General features: G+C 46.4%; 1 protein-coding gene across 1 annotated transcript; it reads right to left on the bottom strand.

Annotated features, from left to right (window-relative positions):
* Positions 1–6238: 6238 nt before the first annotated feature.
* Positions 6239–17804, bottom strand: EIF2S2 (eukaryotic translation initiation factor 2 subunit beta). Its single transcript, XM_071759527.1, has 9 exons — positions 17664–17804; positions 12764–12944; positions 11765–11868; positions 10655–10790; positions 10267–10367; positions 9681–9829; positions 8848–8904; positions 7785–7870; positions 6239–6713 (listed from the first exon to the last, which is right to left on the bottom strand). The coding sequence occupies exons 1-9, from the start codon at positions 17676–17678 to the stop codon at positions 6538–6540; spliced, it is 1005 nt and encodes a 334-aa protein (XP_071615628.1). The 5' UTR covers positions 17679–17804; the 3' UTR covers positions 6239–6537.
* Positions 17805–20458: the final 2654 nt, after the last annotated feature.

Here is a 20458-nt window from a genome sequence, read left to right as displayed (position 1 = left end):
GACAAGGAGTGGCAGAGCAGATGATGGGAAGGGTCTGATTCTTGCTGTGTAAGTTCCTACCTGTCTCAGCCCACCAGCTCAGCACCTCTCAGCACTCCTCCTTCTTTTCCTCTTGGTTCCCATTAAGCATCACTTAACCCTGGGAATGTTGAAGATGACTGCAAAGAGCTCTCCTCTGGAAACCATCCCGTGCCTAACAGCAGCTGGCAGCACAGTCCAAATCAGAAAGGCAAAGCTGGCACACAGAGTCATCTTTTTAGCAGCAGAACTCTGACACCAGGATTTCTATCCAGCAGAACACAGGCCCAGCCTCTGCACACACAGGGTGCTGCCTTTCTGATTGCATTGCTTTGGGCTTTTTTTTTCTCTACAGCATTTCCATCCCTGCCCAATCCTCACTTTTTGATATTTCTGTGTACTTAAGTTTAATCATATTTTTTTGTTACCTACATATTTCCCTTCCATCTTCAGCCTCTCCCTGCTGCACAGGGATGAGAGCAGCTCCATCCCTGGCAAGGTGGCAGGGACAGAACTGGCTGAGGGCTACAGGACCTAAAAGATGCTGGCCCAGGAGGGGCTCAGAGCCACAGCACTGCCAACAGAAATTCCCTGGAATTTCCCTCTGCTGGCTCATCCTGAGCCCCATTCAAGGAGGAGAAGAGAGGACAACCAGGACACCCACTCCTCACCTTCCCCCTGTGCTCCAGCTTGGGCCCCTCCCTGTTGCTCAGATCCTTTTCATATCCACACATCCCACAGCATCCTGGCTCCTGGTTTTGGGACAGGCTCAGGGGACACCTCTGGATCTCCAGGAGGTGCAGGTTGGCTCCAGCCCCAGCACACCCCTCACTCCTCAAGCCCAAGCAGGATCCGTTAAGGCCACATTAATGGATTGAATGGCCACATCCCTCATCCAGAGCAAAGTGTAGAAGGAAACAACGTGCTTCAAACACACAGCTTAAGTGAATCTGAGAAAGGGGAGTACGTCTGGAATTAAAGCCGTGATGTGCAAAAATATTTGCGGCCACAGGGCCAGCCCCAAGCAGCCTCTTGCTAACAAGGAACCTCAAACCTAAGGAACAACTTCAAGAGAACCTGAGAGATCCCTGCACAGCTCCTTCAGAATGAAAAAGAAATGCAGCCCTCCCTGCTGGGGAAATCAGCCCAGGGTTTGGGGGTGTCAGAAAGGGTGGAAACTGTGGAGGGAAGAAAAACATTTGGAGCTTCCTTTCAGTCAAGGCTCCCACAACTTATTTTTTTCACATTAATGATGGAAAAAAGGCTATTTTGGTGCCACAAAAACCCCACAGCATTGGACCCTCAGCAGGCCTGAAGGCCCATAAGCAGTACAGAAAGATGTTTCAGTCTGCAAAACTAAAAAGAACCCAAACCTCATTTTTTTTACTTGCCTTTTGTGTCTTGTTTTCCAAATGAATCACATCCAGCTTTTCCCCCTGTAACAGAGGCAATAAAGCTCCCTTTTCCTTTTTTATTGAAAATTAATAGTATCAGGACTACAAAGCCACATCAGAAGCATGAATCTCAAGTTGTGTGACCAAACACAGGTGACAATAAGGACAAAAGTGTGCTTTGCCATCCCAGCCACAGTCCTGCTCCACTCCAAGTGAAATGTTCCCAGACTGAAGATAGGAACACAGAAATCCTATGGGATATTTACCCAAAGCAGGAGGGGAGGCTGGGGGAAGAAACAAAGGTTTGAAACTAATTTAATACAGAATGTAGAATTAAGGAAGCTGGTCCTGTGTTAGAAAACCCAAAGCCTCTGAGCAGAGGGAGCCAATGCAGATGTGATGGATGGAGGGGAAGTGTCCACACAGGAATTGTCCCCAACCAGTACAGCAGCACAGATGTGACGAGGGGACTGCTCCCTTTCAGATGTTCAGCTGCTTGCAAGGCACAAAAAGGAAAAGGGACAAAGTGCCAGCTGCCCCTGGCACTGCTAGCCAAGCAGAAGGGAAGCAGGGAAGTTCTCTGTCTCCCTGCAAGGAAAAGCCAATTCCTCCTGGCAGCAGGGAGCTCAGGGACAGCTTCTTTCTGCCTCTGTACACAGGGGAGAGACCAAGAGGGCAGGTTCAGCCACATCCTCATCTACAGAGCACAGAGGAATGTGCAGGGTTCTGCTGGGGCTGCCCAGGTGAGGGTGTTTGGTTCATCCACAGTAAGAGCAGAATCTCCCCAGGCTCTACCTGAAAACCACAACTGGCTGAGGCTCCTCTGGAATCACTTCCTCCAGTATTGGCTTCATTATTGGCTACAGAAAGCTGAAGAACTGGATTCCTCAGCCAAGGGACTGGAGTTGGGGAGGTCCCCTAAAGGTCTCTTTAGGGTTCCACAGTAAAATCTTCCTCCAAAAGCCTTTTTCTTTCTCCCATCACAAGATGATCTCAGGATCAGAGCAACCTCTCCTCTCCAGCAGTCCTCAGCCTTTGAATGTGTATGGAGGGAAAGGACATGTGGAATTGCACTTCTCTGCCATAGGATTTTACTGTTTATCCCAAATCCTTTCAGCTGTTAGCCCAAAATAGAGCTGACAGGTACCTTCCTAGAGCAACCAGGGACTTAGGTTTAATGCCCCTTTACCTGCAGAAAGCAGAATGCAAGGCAGAGCAATGTGGCTCCAACTCAACCCTGGCAGATCCTCACAAATACTGTGGGAATGCAACCCCCTGCAGGCCCCTTTGCCCTGCTGGAAAAGCCCAAGAGAGGATTTCACCAGGCCAGGCTTGTTCTGATACCTCACCACCACCTCTACACCACCTGGGTGCTTCTGCCCATTTTCCTCCAGGGGTATTGAATTGCCCACGTTCCCATCATTTGAGTCTTTTACATTTCCAGGGAAAATTGAGTTTATTGGCTGGAAAAACACAACAGTTAAGAGGACAGCTCAGAAGCAGGAGAACTGAATCCAGATTTACCATCCTGGGTGACAGCAATCTGTCCTGATCCACATCCTGCCCCTGGCAGGAGCTCTGTCTCCCTGCAAGGAAAAGCCAATTCCTCCTGGCAGCAGGGAGCTCACCCTGGAACAGCCAGGATGCCAACCCAGGCACTGCAAAGGCAGCCACTTGCCAGGGGAAAAACTTCAGAAAATTATATTCTCCTACTCAGGCAACACTGGAAACCTTTACTATGGAAAAAAAGCAACATTAAAAACAGAAAAGCAAGCAATTATTTTGGAAGCTGCTGTGGCTTTGCAGTTTGCTGTCCACACAGGCTGAGGCTGAACTGGTAATTCTGGTGCTTCTGTTCCCTGTTCAATGTCTCATCTCAATTCCTTCTCAAAGCTAGGCCTCTCCCTCACTTGGATACTCTGCCATTAGTCTGGTAATCAAAATAAACCTCTAGCAAAAGACTGAGCAGAGGGGAAAAAAAAAAGATATCTGGGGAAACAGTAGTTAAAACATTTAACAGAAAAGTTCTAATAAGTCTTGGCTGTCAGAATCACACCCGATTTCATCACCTCTTGAGTTCCAGAGCTTCCCTGCCTTCTGTACATCCTCCATTCAATACCATCCCATGTGCTTTCACCTGGCTACAGCCAAACATCCCATGCAATTTGTGACAAGCCTTGTCCTGTTGTCAGCAGCAGCTCTGACTCTGCTTTTTCTTCTTGCTTACAACCCTAGATGGCAAAGATTCTGTGTCAGGCAGACAGCAGAGATTTCAGGCTGTGGTGTACACATCCACGACAACCCAGCCACAGGAATAACCAGAAATCCCCCACTCTCACTGGAAGCTTTTTCTAAATGCATCTCATTTTTCACCCCATGTCTGGTTTTAAAAAGATTATTGCTGGGACTAAATCCTTGCTCTAGGCAGAAGCTTCCATGAAGTCTCCTGTTTCCATCACAGAGTTCTTGCAGCAGAACAGACTTGCAGCACCTGGGAGGTACCTGACCCCATCACCACTTACCCTAAACAGGGAACTCCATCTGCTTTCACTTCTTCCCTGGTGACCTGAGGAAGGCCACCTAACCCTCTGACTTCCAACCTGACTGTACAGGGGAGAGAAAAGCATTTACCTGGCTAAAGTAGGTTAGAAAGAGATTCTTATGTCAGTGAATTTCACACTGACTGAGCACAACACGACTTCTGCTGGGAAGTTCTCCTTGTGCCTCCAGTGACAGCTTTCAGAACATCTTTTACATGTTCTGGGCTGAAAGATTTAAGCATCTTTACTACTGGAAAGGAACAGACCTGCAGACAGCACAGATCTTCAGAAGACCTTTATCTAAGTGCCTCTGCAGGAGTCCTGGAGAGGAGCAGCCCAGCTCTGCCCTTCCTTAGCTCCTCCCCAGCCCATCTGGACAGGGATTCCATTCTGCTCTTCCACATCTAAAATTGGCTCCATCAGCCTCACACAGCAAATCTTCAGCTCACAGAGGGAAAAAAAAAAGCAGAGAAACAAACCCAGTTCTGGCTCCCAACACAGGCAGCCCCAAGGCACACAAAGCCACCACCTCCATCCTCAGCTGCTCCCTCAGATACAGCTCAAGGACCAAAATCCACGTTTTTGCTTCCGAACACAACTGCACTTCCATTTCCATCAGCCTGACAAGGAGCAAGAGGCACTTCCAGCCACACACTTGCAGACCAGCCCTCCTTTTTGAAGGTGCACTGGGAGGTGTTTATCTGGGAGGTATTTCCTCAGGTAAATCAGAGCCTACAGCCTGAGATGTTTCACTCAAATATTGCTCATCCAAACCAATGCCTTCAGGACATCATGCAGACTCAAAATACATCTATAAAATACACCTATAAAGCCCTCCTGTGATCCAGGAGAGCTCATAAATGATGGGTTTGAACAATTTATTCCTTTCTTAACCCGCTCGTTTGGATCAAAATACACTGAGGTGAAGCTTTGCGTTCAATGCATTAGAATACACCCCCAGCTCAAGGCCATACACTATTTTTAAAGTGCATTAAAGGGATCTGTCCCAGGAAAAAACAAGCATTTAAAAATAAAGTATTGTTGTTGAGCTACTTGAATGCGTCCCAGTAGTAAGACACCAAAACAGAAAAAGGCAACGAGCACTTCTCCAAAAAGCTTAACTTCAGGAGACTGCCTGTTGGCTAGGAAAAAAACAAGAATACACCAGCATTACAAGAGGCACTGATCCTGGCTTTATTCACTTACAGATACATCCAACATGTGTTATAGCTCACTTGAAATTCAAAATGCTGTTAAGAAACCATCCATAAAACTGTGATTTTTTTAACCTTATAGTGCTGTCAAGTTTTCCAATAGCAAATCACTTCCCAGCAAGCCTGTGCTCTGCAGCAACACACACACCAAGAGTGAAACTTGGGAGAAACCCTGCAAGTTCCTGTGTTTCATGAGCTGCATTCAGCATGACCCCCATTCCCTCTGCTCACCTCCAGGGATGGGTGCCCAGGGTCCTGAGCTGCTGCACCTTCTCCCCACCCTCTGCCAATTCAGCAATTAAGAGAAATTTGTCCCCCTGCCTTGTGCTACCCAGGAGGGGCTGAGTCTACAGCACTAAAAAAAAAAAAACCAAAACCCTAGTTAGGACAGCATGATGCCTGCTCCCTAGGGATTACTCATCCTGACTGCTGGAGGAGAGAAATTCATGTTCTGAGCAAGAGGCATAATGTGTTACTTTGGAATTCAAACTACTTGGCAGTACCTTCTGTAAACCCCAGATTGCAACAAGACAGGGTATTGCAGTCACCCTAACCATGTTACATATATGCTTTCTTTTTTGCTGCATTTAGTTAGATTCTTTTTTTAAAGTGGTGAAGAGTGCAGGAATTAAAAAATAGAAACATTTCCCTATTAGGAATTGGAAAACCTATCACTGTGACACTACAAAAGCTTACAGTACAGTTCATCAGTTGTATGCCAAGATCCAGCACCAGCAGTGTCCAAACTAAATCAGGGCTGCATTCTGCCTAATTAAGCAGAAGCAGCACATCCTGATGTCACTTTCTGTGCCAAATGCTTTCCCATATTAACACGGCTGTAAAATCCTGAGCAGTTCTGTTGGTGTGCTGTCCCCATGGCTTTCTGTGACTGGCTTCTCTGTTTAGTGACAGCCTGACTAATAATAAGCTTATTACATAAAAGCAAAATAACCTTTATGTTACAATTTTATTCTGGGTCTTGGACACAGTTTAGTGATATGAACTGCAGGGCACCACACCAGCCATTTCCATGAGCCATCTAAAATGAAGGAAAAATCCAAATGGAAGACACTCACTGTTATAGTATCTTTAATTTATCTCATGTTTTACAGAAGTCTGAAGGGATTAAAAAGCACCTCCTTCCCCATCACGTTCCTTACAGTTGGTAAAATATATTCAATGAGCAAATGTATGTGAACAGCTTGAGGATCTGCATCTTGCAAGGATTTCACAGACCAACCAATTCAAAAGCCAAATTTCTCGTGGTTTTTACAATCTTGTTTTAATACAATGGCAAATCCAATCCGATGGTAAACCTGTGCAGCCAGATCTCCCCAGAACACTTTGCAGACTCCAGTGTTGGTTAGCAAACTAGTTAGCTTTGGCACGGAGCTGTGCTCTCTTGCCTGTGACAGCCTGGAACCCAGTTTTGATGCTGGCGACGGAGCAGCGTGAGTGGCAGGTCTCACACTGCAAGAAATATAACCTGGTGTCCTTCTGTAGGATTGTGTCCCGTGAGCGACACGTGTGGCAGGTGACATACTCCTCTGCAGGGAAGGAATTGAGGTGCAGTTAAGAGATAACATCTTATCAAGTGGACACCTTCACTTCTTCAGCCTTTACAGAACCACAGAATGTCAGGGGGTGGGGATGGGACCTCTGAAGATCGGGTCCAACCCCCCCTGCCAGAGCAGGGCACTCAGAAATGCATCCAGATGGGCCCTGAAAGTCTCCAGAGAAAGAGACTCCACAACCTCTCTGGGGAGCCTGTTCCAGGCCTCTGTAACCCTTACAGTAAAGAAATTCTCCCTCATGTTGAGGTGGAACTTCCTGTGCTTTACCTTGAACCCATTGCCCCTCATCCTCTCACAGGGGACAAGTAAGAAGAGTTTGTCCCTTCCTTCTTGACACCCAGCCCTGATATATTTATATTGTTATACACATTCATTAGATCCCCTTTCAGTCTTCTCCCCACCAGACTAAAAAACCCCAGGTCTCTCAGCCTTGCCTCATAAGGGAGGTGTTGAGTCCCTTAACTACCCCTGGGGCCCTCCAGTGCACTCTCTCTACTCTTTGGGGCAACAGTTGCCTTGGCTGCTGAAATGCATCAGGATGGAGGCCACAGAGGTTGAGGCAACACCCAAACTCCTCCCAGCTGCCAGGTTAATAAAGACTGGGTTTTCACATGGGACATTATGCACTGACACTGGTGCTTTAAAGTAATAACAACCACTGAAGCCTTCCCACTGGTGATCCATAATTCCCTCTGCTGAAACAGCATTCCCAGGTGGCAGCAGCTCCTGTACAGACACAGCACTAAACTTTAAAATTAAGTTAGCTGTTATTTTCCACAGTCCCCACCAAAGGCAAGAAATCAAAGACTAAAAAAAACCAATTCTCAAATGCTCCTACTGTACATTCCAGTGCCAGGACAGAGCACAACCCGTGTGTTTATTAGAACCATGGCACAACCACCTGTGTGGGCATTACTCCTTTATAAAGCAGCAGTAAAGTTGTAGCTTCTCAGAAAAGAATCTGCACAGCTCTGCACACACAGGGGCCACTGCTCCCCAAAAGGGGTTTGGGAAAAGGGAGTGGAAAAGGGAGTTATTACTTACTGATATATCTTCTCAAGACATTTTCTATCTGTTTTTGCTGGAATCTTCCTTTGATTACAAGCTGGTTGTTACCATCTATTGAGCCACTAATTTAAAAAAAAAAAAAAAAAAAAGTTTTGATTTTCAGAAGACATCAAGCATTAAAATAAGTCAGGAACATGAAGCAACAACACATTCTTCAAGACAGAGTTACTTTGTAGAAAAAAATACCAAATTCTGAAGGTACTTAGAAAAACCTACAGGAAGTTTTGCCCAAATATAACCCTCACTGTAATAAAGGCAAACTCCAGCAGAGATCAGAGGCATAATTAAACTACCTAGTCAGACAAACTGAGAATTAACACCTGCTTAACTCACAGAAGCTCCCTAGTAAAGCACAACACAACTAATAAGATCCTCTTCTAACCATTCTGATCCAGTAAATTGAAGGATTTTTCACACTATGTTTTCCTAGGTTTTGTTTCATTTGCCTGGACCTGAAGAGACTCCAAACCCCAATGAAATGCACATTTGTTACATACACACGACAACTCAGACTCCTCAATTTTCTGTGCCTACAGCATTGTAGTCTACAAAGAGAAATGAACAACCAGAAAGTGCACCACAGCAGCATGAGATCTTCAACAAGAGGCATATAAAATTAGCACTGGTTTGATGCCAAGACAGATGGATTTAACTGCAGCACTAGGCAGAATAACTAGCCCTAGAGTTGCCAGGAGGCAGCCAGGCTCTCCTCTCCCCCAGCTATCCATCATCTGCCTGATGGCAGCCACAGAGCCACCCCCTGACTGGGACTAAAACAGCTCTGCTATCAGAGCAGCTTTGAGAGAGGTCCCACACAGGGAGCTCACGCCCTTATCCCAAGTGTTCCCTGGGCAGTTCCCTGCTGTTCCTCTTCCCTGGGCTGCTGGCTCTTCCATCACCCAGCACAGCACTCATGCTCAGGGAGGAACAGCCTGATGTTCAAACACTCAGACACAGACCTAAACCCAAGCATTTTAGTTTTGATCAGTGTCACCTGTGGTGGCCTTGCTTCCTCCAGCACACACAGCCCAGTTCTTACCTTGTACCCAACTCTGCCAACAAAAACGCCAGGAGATGTTTTGGCTGACGATGTAACCTAAAAATAAAGTCAGGATACATTTAACATTCCCCCTTCACAGAAATCTGATATTTATACAGGCCTGGCAGGCTATAACAATATTAAATTACCAGGTTTTAAAGAGGGCAGTGCAAAAGGGTCAACAAATACAGATCACAAAAATCCCCACAATCCCCCCGAAACCAAACTCACAGTAACTACTGAAAATAAGTTTTCTATTTGAGATTTTCCTTTCTTATTCTCCCACCCTTCTTCCACTCCCTGAAAAGGAGTGGTACTACCTGCCACAAGAAATTCACTTCAGTACACTACCCAGATCCTCAGTATGACATCAGGACAGTTTTCTGGCATACTTGTGAAACAAGTCAGATGCACAGTACCAGAAGTGCCACAAGGAACAGAAATGCCTTCACAAGAAATAATTATGACAGAAAATAGCAAAAAAAAAAAAAATGCTGAACTCCCTACCATTTACTAAGAGAATAGTTTTGATAATAACTTTTCCCAGCTGATAATAAATATCCCAGGTAAAGACTTGATATAAGCCAGTGAACTCAAGTCTATTTGAGGCCAAGCAGCCCATGGAGCAAACCTACCAGTTTAACAATTTAGGTATGAAATAAGAAATTCTCTCAATAAACCATCTTTATAAATAGCTTCCCACAGAGAAATAGAGACGTGAGCAGTGTGATGGACACAGCTTTCAGATGACACCTGGCTGAGTCTTTTGCCAGAGCACAGCACAGAGAGGTGAATTCACTGCTACACCTGGGGAACCTAGAGAGGAAACTTACGATTTGCAGATATCTGTAAAGTTGACAAAAGATGTTTTCTTGGTCCCTACTCGTACAACCTGTGGAGGCTTCATGACAAATTTTCGTTTTTCTCCAGCTACCATGTCAGGGTTCTTTTCCCTCATGATGTTAAATACTCTGTTGAGCAACTGCAAAAACAAAGAAATGACTGACATGAACATAGCTTCCACTGCTCAGATGAGGTGCATCACTTCTAGAAAACACTGCACTCACAAAGAATACTTGACAACCTCTGCCCATCAGCATCTCCCCAAATGCTTTTGAACACACACACACAGACACTTAAAAAATGTTCTGATGAATGCAATATGAAAAGCTCTTTCCCCAAGGCTTCACTTCACCATCTACAAGTACCTCAGCTTTCTTGAAGAGGTGCTTTAACTATCACTAATATTGCTCTATATGAAAATTAACTGTTATAAAAGATGTGCTTTGTTATTTTTCTGCTCACAAGCTTCAGACTCCAAGTCCTGTAAGTCAGAAACAGGACACATGAGCAAAAGGCCCTGCTCTGGTGATGCACATAAACATGTAAAGTATTTTTTAAAAGTCTTTTGAACATTACCTCATCATATGTGTAGTCCCTTTCTGAGCCTGCCCACGCAGGTCCTGACTGAAGACTAAAAGAAATTCCATCATCTTTTTTGCTATCTTCGTCCTCAAAAGCTGTAAGGGAAGTTACCTGGGATTCATTAAGAGGAAAAACATTCATGCTTACACCATTTCTAAAAGGTACAAAGAAGATTCCAATGGGCTGGACACATCTCTCCTGTCCATCTGCCTACAAGAGCCACCAGAACTTGTGGCTTCTACAGAACTTATTTCTGATAAATAATATAGTGGTAAAGGTAAAAAAAAATGAATTCTGAAACAAAGGCACCTGAACTGAACTTACCTACAACACAGACTACACTTCACTTTCAACATCTCACTGAGCTCAGTGATACTCTTACCTTCATCCTTCTCCATTATCTCATCTTCATCTGGAGACTTGAATGTCTTCTTTTTCTTCTTTTTATTGCCCAGCATGATATCAAGGTCATCTTCAGGTTCTACTGCCTCTGGCACATCTCCTTCAATTTTCAAGTCCTGCAAAGAAAGAGGAAGACTCCAGCTTATAATTTTAAAGAGAAATACAGGAGCACAGAGTGCTAGATGAATAGCAGTAATACCCACCACTACCCTGAAACAAAACAGATGGGATCAGAACTAAAGTATGTTGAAGAGAGTGCTGCACTACCACTATGAAATAGGGCTGGAATTTTATCTTCTGGTCTGATTTTTGGCTTGTCAAGAATAAGGTGACACTAAACTTAGATAATGGCATCAGCCATTTTATAGCATAAAGGAACACAAGACCCCAGAGGCCAGACACCAAGGTAAGGCAAAGCTGTGCTACCTGCAGCCAGTGCAGTTTGTTATGATAATTCTGCAGAGAGAGGACACAGAGCAATCGATTCCCTGTCTGGGGCAGATCAGAGACACTTTCATCCCAAAAAGGCAGAATCTAAAGAGGAGGTGTATACAGAACATTTCTCTGTCCTCTTGCTCTCTGGGCTCGTCAGTTACACTGACTCATGACACAAAAACATGACTTGGAATAAATCTTGAGAAGAGTAAAAATATCTCATACACTTCCTGGAACACAGAACAGTAGCCAATCATTGCTAAAGAAAACACCAGAGTAAAACCAGACCTCTTAGCAGATACACACCCTCTGCTTGAAGGACTGGCTTTTAAGGGACTATTCTGTGTGTAGCTTCTGACATCCATCTACTTCTCCCACCCCACAAGACAATTAACCTTGATGTTCATTAACCCTTACTACAGACTGCAGGATTATTTGCTCACTGTGCAGATCACTTCTGGGAAAAAGCCCTGCAGGAGGAAGCTGTTGAGCAGAACCTACTGTGAATGAAAGCAACAGTGAAATGCAGGTTTCATTTTTAGCTGCACTACAATAGAATGACAGAGGTGGAACAGCACCTGCACTCCAGTCCCAAGAAAATCAGAGTAAGAAAGTTTTCAGCCATAGACAAGATGACCCAGTTCTGTAAACAAACCTTTACACCTTCTTCTGCTTCATCTATATCAAATATCTTTTTTGTTTTCTTCTTCTTTTTCTTTTGATTGAAGAAGTTTAAGTCATCCAGGTCATCTGTGGCATCTGAAAAACAAAGGATTCCCAGAAGTATAACTGCAGAAACTTTTTAGGCATCAAGGTTTCTAAATTACATCCAAATCTTAATAAAAACATTAAGACAAAAGTAATAATTTGTAACCTCTACAGGTATCCTTCAGGTTTTAATGAAGTCATTCTTCTCTGCTCCCAAATACCTCAGAACTATTTTACAGTTTCTGTTTCTTCTAACTACATTTTATTATTTTTTAAGTGCTTAATCTTTCTTTCTGCTGTACAAGAGAGATAAAGTAGCCACTTCTGTCATTATAGAGATGCCTGAAAAAAATGAAAGAGAAACTGTAGGAGGAAGGTACAGTTTTTCTCTGGGCTACTGCAGGAGCCTTTTTTATCAATAAACTGGATTTAAGTTGACAGCATTCCCTGAATCAGACCATCTGAAAGTGACACTGGCCTCAATTTAAACAGCAAAGTTATACCCAGAATCACAAGCTTATTGCCTGATGGACTTCAAAGAACTCTCCAGTTATCACATGCTGAGTTACCCAAAAGCCAGAATTTTTTTCATCCAGATTTCTGTTATTGACACTATTGCTTAATTGTTCAAAGGAAAAACAGCCAGAGTTGTGGAATTATTGCAACAACTGCATGTGGAAAATGTAAAACTCTGTGCTATTTTAGGAATTGCCATTGTCTCCCACAAAACACTCTGTTTGAGTCAGGAAATGGGTATTTATGGGATGTTTGTGATTTTAAGCAGGAGGGAAAGATCCCTCCCAAACAGGCAGCAGTGTTACTCACAAGCCTCTACACAAACCAGGGCCCCAGCACCACACACTGTGCTGCCAGGTTCTTGAAACAGGGCTGGTAGTCTCAAAATAACAGCATCACCTTTGAGTCTGTCCATGCAGATTGACTTTACCTTTCTTCCTGCTGTCTTCTTCATCTGCTTCAACATCTTTGTCTTCTGTTGGCTCTGGTTCAACTTCTTTTGTTTCTGACTGCTGAGTCTCTTCTGCTTGTGTGTCCCCCCCTTCCTCATCCAGCATAAAGGGCTTCTTCTTCTTCTTCTTTTTCTTGCTCATAGTAGGATCGAAAATCATCTGTAAAAAAAAAAAGAAATAAAATAATCACTGACCATTTAATATTTGTATCACCTCTAAGTTTCTCTCCACATTCCTTCAGTTGCTCAAACTGGTCCCTGGCTTCAGCCTCAGCTCAGGGTTTTCCAGCTGTGTCAAGGCAAAATCCCAGCGAGCTGACTGCAAACCAAGGTTACTCAAACTCTGAGCTGAGACTGAGAAGCAATCACTGAGCTGCTCAGCACCAGCAAAACGTTTCAGCACACCCATCCCACAGTCTGATCACACTTGCTTCCTACTTTCATTTGAGACACTTTAATGTCCAGATTTATTAAAAGGCAGAAACATTTCCAGAGAGGAACTAAAAGGTGCTGGTGATACAGGAAGAGCTGTGCCAACTCCCAGTGCTATGAAGTAGCAAAGATCTCATCTTTTTCTCCCACTGTTGGGAAACTGAGCCTCAGAGACCAAGTGATTTCCCTGCTCTGGCAGGGGGGGTTGGACTAGATGATCTTTCGAGGTCCCTTCCAACCCCTATGATTCTATGATTCTATGATTAAAAGCTGTTCATGACTTTTCAGCCAGACTAATTCATTTCTCTGAAGAAGGCACTAACCCCAAGACTCACTTTTAACCTATCCATCATATGCAGACCCAAGTTATTTAACACCAGCTCTTCAGTTTTCCAACACAGGAATTCTTTACTTTTCCCACTCATGATGCAGGTTTGACATCATACCTGTGGGTCAGTTTTGTTACATGTGTGGCTATTTTTTCACACCACAGTATATATTTAATACACCAACACAGTATATATTGAATACACCAACACTTACCAACACCCTTTCTCCAGTTTCTCTTTGCTAGTAACTAAAGTCTTCTCACAGTTAAAATTCATCATTAATATCCTCACTGATGAAAATACCACCATTTCATCACGGGAGAAGATGGCCAATTTCTTGCTCTGTTACACCCTGCAAGTTTGGCCTCTTTGCTGTCCTCTCAAAGCAACCTTTTCCTTGCACTTCTCATCCCCCTGCACATGATATTATTCTTGGAGGCAAAAAGGTCTTGGAGGCAAGAAAGCTGGGGTAGGGCTTTTTACACAGGTGTGTAGCAAGAAAACAAGGGGAAATGGTTTCAAACATGAAGAGGGGAGATTTAGATGAGATATTAGGAAAAAAAAAATTAATCTTTCCTGTGAGGGTGGTAAAACACTGGCAGAGGGTGCCCAGAGAAGCTGTGGCTGCCCCATCCCTGGCAGTGTTCCAGCCCAGGTTGGATGGGGCTTGGAGCACCCTGGGCTGTGGGAGGTGTCCCTGCCCATGGCAGGGGTGGCACTGGGAGAGCTTTAAGGACCCTCCCAACCCAAACCAGTCTGGGGTTCTATGATTCTTGTGATAGTTTCCTGGTTTTCTGGAACTTGCCTGCTTTATAAGCACCCTACTAAAAGGCACTGAACTGCACCTGGGGTGTTTGAAGCCCAACATCTCAAGTGTCTCCACAGATGTGACCCTGAAGCTTGAGGCTTTCAAACTGCTGAAGTGTGAACCATTTCCAAAAAAAGTTCTGCCAGAGGGCTTCCCTCTAATGCTGAGTGAGCCACAGGTATGAATCATGCTCCTGTAATGCAGTCATCAGGGAATGTGCCCAACCAGCTACTCTGCTGCCTTCCTCTTGGAACCCCCACAGGCTGCTGAGGCAGAAGGAACACTGCCGGGATCAGCCAGAGCCCACAGCTTTGGGAAGAGGCACACAAAACCCCATTTTCATCAAAATGAGACAGGATCTTGAAGGAGCTTTGCAAGACTGAAGAGTTTTCTATCCTCTCACATGATTAAGCAAACATAAGATTATGCTTCCATTGGGTGTAATCATCTCTAAGGAGGCCCAAGCCCACCTGCCCCAAGTCACTCTTCTCTCTGTGAAGAGACCTTTCCACCTGAGCCACCATAAATTGTACCTTGTGTCTGTAACAGACAGACTATATCTTTAGCACTACCACCCTAGGACAACTTCTGGAAGCAGGAGGTTGTTTTTTCAGCACTAAAACTACATAGCTGGCATTGATCAGAGCACTGCTCTGGAGTCTGCTCCATCCTGTCAGGTCAAGCCAAGCTTCTGCAAACTTAAAGCCCAGTGATAACGTGGTAGCTGCTCTCCCAAAACTAACCCAAAATTGCACAGCCAGAGGAGGTTCCTGCCTGAAATAGTTCACTCATCAAGGTCCTCAATGACAAGAAAGCAGGAGTCTTACACCACACGTGCTTTAACAAGTCATACTATGAAATAGCCAGCCTGAGAACCAGGCTGTGTCACCTTGCCGAGCTTACACATTGCAGCAGCTTCTTCATTCTTTATTTCATTATTTGATTAGTCAAAGTACAATGACACCATTAAAATCTCTGCAAACTCACAGGTCCTCAACAGAAGGGACTGAAGCTCCCAGGCACATCAAACCCCACACTTTTCTGGCAGAAACAGTTACGAATTTCCATCCTGATTCTGTTTTGATTCCAATCTGGGGTTTTCTGTAGACCACAGAGTTCTTTCTCTTCATGTATCTCCTCCTTATCCCAAACACCTCGCCAGTATCCTACCTTACAGAGAGTGAGCAACTGAGAAGAGAGGTGGGGGGAAGAAAGGAACAAAGTTTCATAGTCCAGATGCAACTCTCAAGACAGAAGCCAACACTACCCTAAGCTGCTATGACAAATTCTGGGTATTCTAACAGAGGCCACAAATAAATCCCACTTCATCAGTCTGAACACACAGAGCTGTGTCTGCACAGCACCAGTGTCCCTGCTCCACAGAGAGTCAACACCTACCATGGGGTGCAGAATTATTTAGACAAATCTGCACCTGACCCCTCCAGCTGCTCAAAACACAGCATTCTCTCATTGTATATCCTGCAGCTTCAGGAAACCACAGGGCCAGAAATATTTTTAGACAAATATATATATATATATATAGTAGGATTTGTAATAAAGGCAATAGATGTTAACTGACTGCTTCCTCATGCAAACAGGGCCCATGTGCTGCTCTGCTGTGCTCACTCCTGGGCAGCACTCACACAGCAGATGTTCCTACAAGGACCTTCATTTTGTTTACAACTCCACAAATTAAAAGCAATAAGGCAATAAAAAAAAAAAAGAAAGAAAGAACAAGCCACACAACAAAGTTTTTAAACATCTATACCAGTTTCAAATGTAAATTTGTCTTCACCCTCCTCAACTTTATAGGATTATTGGCATTAGAAAGTTTCACTGACTTAACATCAATAACAAACTATTTGGTTCCTACCAACCAGAACCACAGAAGTTCAGGAAGGCATCTGCACTCACAGCCTCTCACCTGCACCAGCCAGAAGATCTGAGAGTGCCAGTTCAGCTGTGATACCTGCTACCCCCTGGATTAGCTGTCAGGCTGCTACATACAACAATCCAGAGATGTAACCTCACTGTACCAGGTATTCCTGGTATCACCTCAATGTCAGAACAAATGCATTATGCAAGAAATGTAATTTTACTGACACTTCACTGAAACACAGGTCAGGGAACTCCAGACAAACTGCTCCATGGTCCTATGATCACCCCAAAGAGAAAGCATCAGACACAAGGACTCCTAGTTCCTAATTTCTGGAACCAAAGTACTACCTAAACATTAGGATTGCAGTCCCAGGGACATAATAAGGCATAAAAATGCAGCACACTCACTCTAGATGTTAAAAGTAGCTGAATAAGTCAGTCTCAGCTACCATTAAAATAATTAGTAATTACACTACTTCTCCTTTACTACGTGGAACAAACTATGACTTGCCCGTCTCAAAGGCTGGAGAGATCACTTTGCTCAGAAAGAAACAAGCCACACAGGTATTTTAAACACCACCAGGACAAAGATAAAAGACTAGAAGCAGCCATCACATGGATTCAGCCAGGGCAGCCTCCCACAGACTATGCAGCAATCCACCAGGGTGCTCGCTTATAACCTCCCAGACGTAAAACTTTCCTTTTTTTCCCTGGGAGCGACTGCAACGAGGCTGCTAAAGGTGCCGACACATTGCTCCTGCAACACCTGGAAAGATTCTGAGACAGATGCACCCACTGCCCTGGGAGCACGCCTAAGCAAACACCACCAGAAAAAAAAAATGAAGCTACCATTTGTAAGATGTAGCTATTTAGCTATTTCTGTAGCTATTTAGCTCTCTGGGTTAAACGACGAGGTACTAACACTTCAGAAGCAGCGAGTGGGAAGGGAAATAAACTAATTAATGGTTAGGCATTGTTAGAAGAGCACGGAACACGATTGAGAAGGCTGGCGGGGAGATCTGTCTTCCAGCCGGGCCCTCCCTCAGCCCGAGCCGGGCACGGGGAACTCCAGGGGAGTTTTGGGCCTTCCCACCATACGGGGCCGGGCCAGGCGGGACCCCGCAGCGCGCAGAGGCCGGGAAGGCTCCGGGGAAGGCGCCAGCGCCGGGCCCGGCCCGAGCCCACCGCCCCGAGAGGCGGCCACGGGCCCGGCTCAGGGCCGGCACCGAACGGGGCAGCGCCCGGGGCTGCCCGGAGGAGCCGCGGGACCCGTCCCGAGCCGCCCGGCCCAGCACCGGCGGTGCCCCAGGGCGGAGGCCGCGCTCGCCGCCCGGCGCAGGCCTCAGGCCCGCTCTCCCACATGGCGGCGGCCTCGGCCGCGGCGCAGGCCTCGAGCCCAGCTCCCCCGGGGCGGGCGGCCGCAGGGTCTCACCTCGTCGCCCGACATGTCTGCGGCCGGGTGCGGAGCGGTGCGGGAGGCGGGCGGAGCGGCGGGCACTGAGGGACGCGGTCAGGCAGTACCCGCGGCCGCGCTCGCCTCTTGCATCAGCGCTCCCCTCCCCCGCAGCCCCGCGCCTGCGCACTGCGCTCCCCCCGCACCGCCGCGGCGCCGGGCGGGAGTTGTGGTTCCCGGAGCGGAGCGGCGGCCCCGAGGAGAGCGGGGGTCCTGAGGGGAGCGGGAATCCTGAGGAGAGCGGGGGTCCTGAGGGGAGCGGGAATCCTGAGGAGAGCGGGGATCGTGAGGAGAGCGGGGATCGTGAGGAGAGCGGGGATCGTGAGGAGAGCGGGGGTCCTGAGGGGAGCGGGGATCGTGAGGAGAGCGGGGATCCTGAGGAGAGCGGGGGTCCTGAGGGGAGCGGGAATCCTGAGGAGAGCGGGGGTCCTGAGGGGAGCGGGAATCCTGAGGAGAGCGGGGGTCCTGAGGGGAGCGGGAATCCTGAGGAGAGCGGGAATCCTGAGGAGAGCGGGGATCGTGAGGAGAGCGGGGATCGTGAGGAGAGCGGGGGTCCTGAGGGGAGCGGGGGTCCTGAGGGGAGCGGGGATCCTGAGGAGAGCGGGGGTCCTGAGGGGAGCGGGGCCTGGCGTGCTCGGGGCCGGCCCAGGTTTGGCATCCGACGGGCGCAGCTGCCTCCCCTGGGCTGACCCGGGCGGCTCCGTTCGGGCTCCTTCCCCTCCCGCCGCAGCCGCTGGGGTGTGCGGGCGGACGGTCCCGCAGCAGCTCGGGGCTCTGAGCTCTGAAGGCGTCTCTGGTGTTCCCAGGGAACCGGTGGGGCCAGGAAGAGCTCTGTTTCCTTCCCGGGTTTATTGTACACGAGAGCATGAGGAAAACAGGGGGAATGCGTACCGGGAATGTCAGGGCTGAGGCAGAGGGGAACTGGGTGGTTGCTCTGGTCCAAGTAGGGGACAAATTCAATATTGCTTTGTCCAGCATTAAAAAGCAGAGCATCCCTCCACCTCCCCAAATCACAGGCTCCTCGGTGCAGGAAAGGACTTGTGGAGGTGTCCACTCAGACCTGGTGCTCACCCTGAGTCAGCCAGAACAGGTTGCTCAGGACCTTGTCCTGATGGGTTTTGAACATCTCCAAGGGCAGGGACTCCACAACCTCCCTGGGCAACACCTTCCACCATCTTCACAATAAAAACGGTTTTCCTGTGTCTTTGTAGAACTTCCCATATTCCAAGCTGTGCCTGCTGCCCCTTGTCCTGTCCCCCTGTCCCCCTGGCTGTCTGGTTACCCCCTCCATACACACACTGATGGGATGCCCTGAGACTTCTCTGTTACAGCTTTAACAGCCCCAGCTCTCTCAGGTTCTTCTCTGACATCAGATGCTCCAATCTCTCAGTCCTCCTCCCTCACTCCAGTACTCTAATGTTAGCCAGTAATGAATATGGCATTAATACAAAGCAGAATTACTTGCCACAAAATATGTGTTAAAATTCTGCCTCCCAACTAGCTCTTTGAAATTAAAAGGTCATTCATTTCATGCATGATCTAGTGGTCAAGGAGGAAGAACCACCAGCCCAAATACTGCTACAGGGTATTTATATTTTAATATTTCTAGACCATTTGCATCCTCAGAGGCCCTTAACATCCCATCATGTTCATACTATTCTTTTTATGCTAGTGGCAGATTATGGACACTATCACTTTTTTATCACCTACAAGAAAAGTCTGCCCATCTTGTCCATGTTGGTCCTCATTTCATCTATTTTTCTTGCTTGACTCAACAGAAAATGACACCCAACATATTTGTTATGCAAAGTTATCTGTTTAGAGATATAATAGGCACCAGGAGAGGATCAGCTTTAGCTTTTCCCAGTATGACTAAAAAAAAATTCTGTTTAATTGATGAAACTCAGCTTCAAAAGATTACTTTCCTTCCCTGCTTCAATACCACCACATTCCCCCTGGGTAGCATTTCTGTCTTTGTCACTTCCTGTGATTTTAAGAAGCTGTTAGACACATAAATGGAGATTGTGGAATTGTGCATCTCAGCTGTATTTGTAGGATTTCCTGGGGAGCAGCAGGAAGAATTTCATTCCAGCCACTGTTACGTCTTCTGCACAGAGTAAAGTGCACTCTTCCACAGTGCTGGTCGAAGCCTAGGCATGATTTAAGGTTTCTGTAAGCATTGGGTTTTAAAGTAGATTTTGCTTAAGTTTTGTGTCAGTCAGTTTTAACTGAGTCTATGCATAGCACTGCATTCTGCTCACTAATTTCATTTAAAAATCTAGTCTGTAGATTGCTGCGGAATAAGTGTTGTCAACAGCTGGACTGAAACAGACTGACACACGTTTAACCACTGCCCTTCACTGAAGACAGAATTGGAACCCAATTTCCACCCAAAAAGAAAACACAAGCAAGTGCTTTGATTTCAGACGTACTCAGGAGAGCGAAACAGCCAGAAGAAGGATCCTGGATGGAAATCTGGAGCAAACAGGTCTGTGCTCTGAGGGAAGCCTGGAGATTATGTGAAGTAGGTTTGGAGAAGAAAGAAGTCATCTAGAAAAAGGTGGATTTCTAGCAAATCACCAGAGGAAGCCTGCAGGACTGTATCCCAGCCTGGGGGATGAGGACAGAGGAAGGGCTGCTCCTCAGCAGGAAGCCCAGGGGTGATACAGCCCTGCTGTGCAGAAAGAGAACAGCTGGAAAGTGGAGGGTTTCAAACCCTTCCTGCCTGTTTGCTTTTACAACACAGGGTTGTGAAAAGCCAAATTTGCATTTTA

This window comes from Heliangelus exortis, chromosome 16 (genome assembly GCF_036169615.1).
Source record: "Heliangelus exortis chromosome 16, bHelExo1.hap1, whole genome shotgun sequence".
Classification (NCBI taxonomy): domain Eukaryota; kingdom Metazoa; phylum Chordata; class Aves; order Apodiformes; family Trochilidae; genus Heliangelus; species Heliangelus exortis.
Note: the sequence above shows the minus strand (reverse complement) of the source record. Positions and strands in the feature narration are given on the sequence as shown.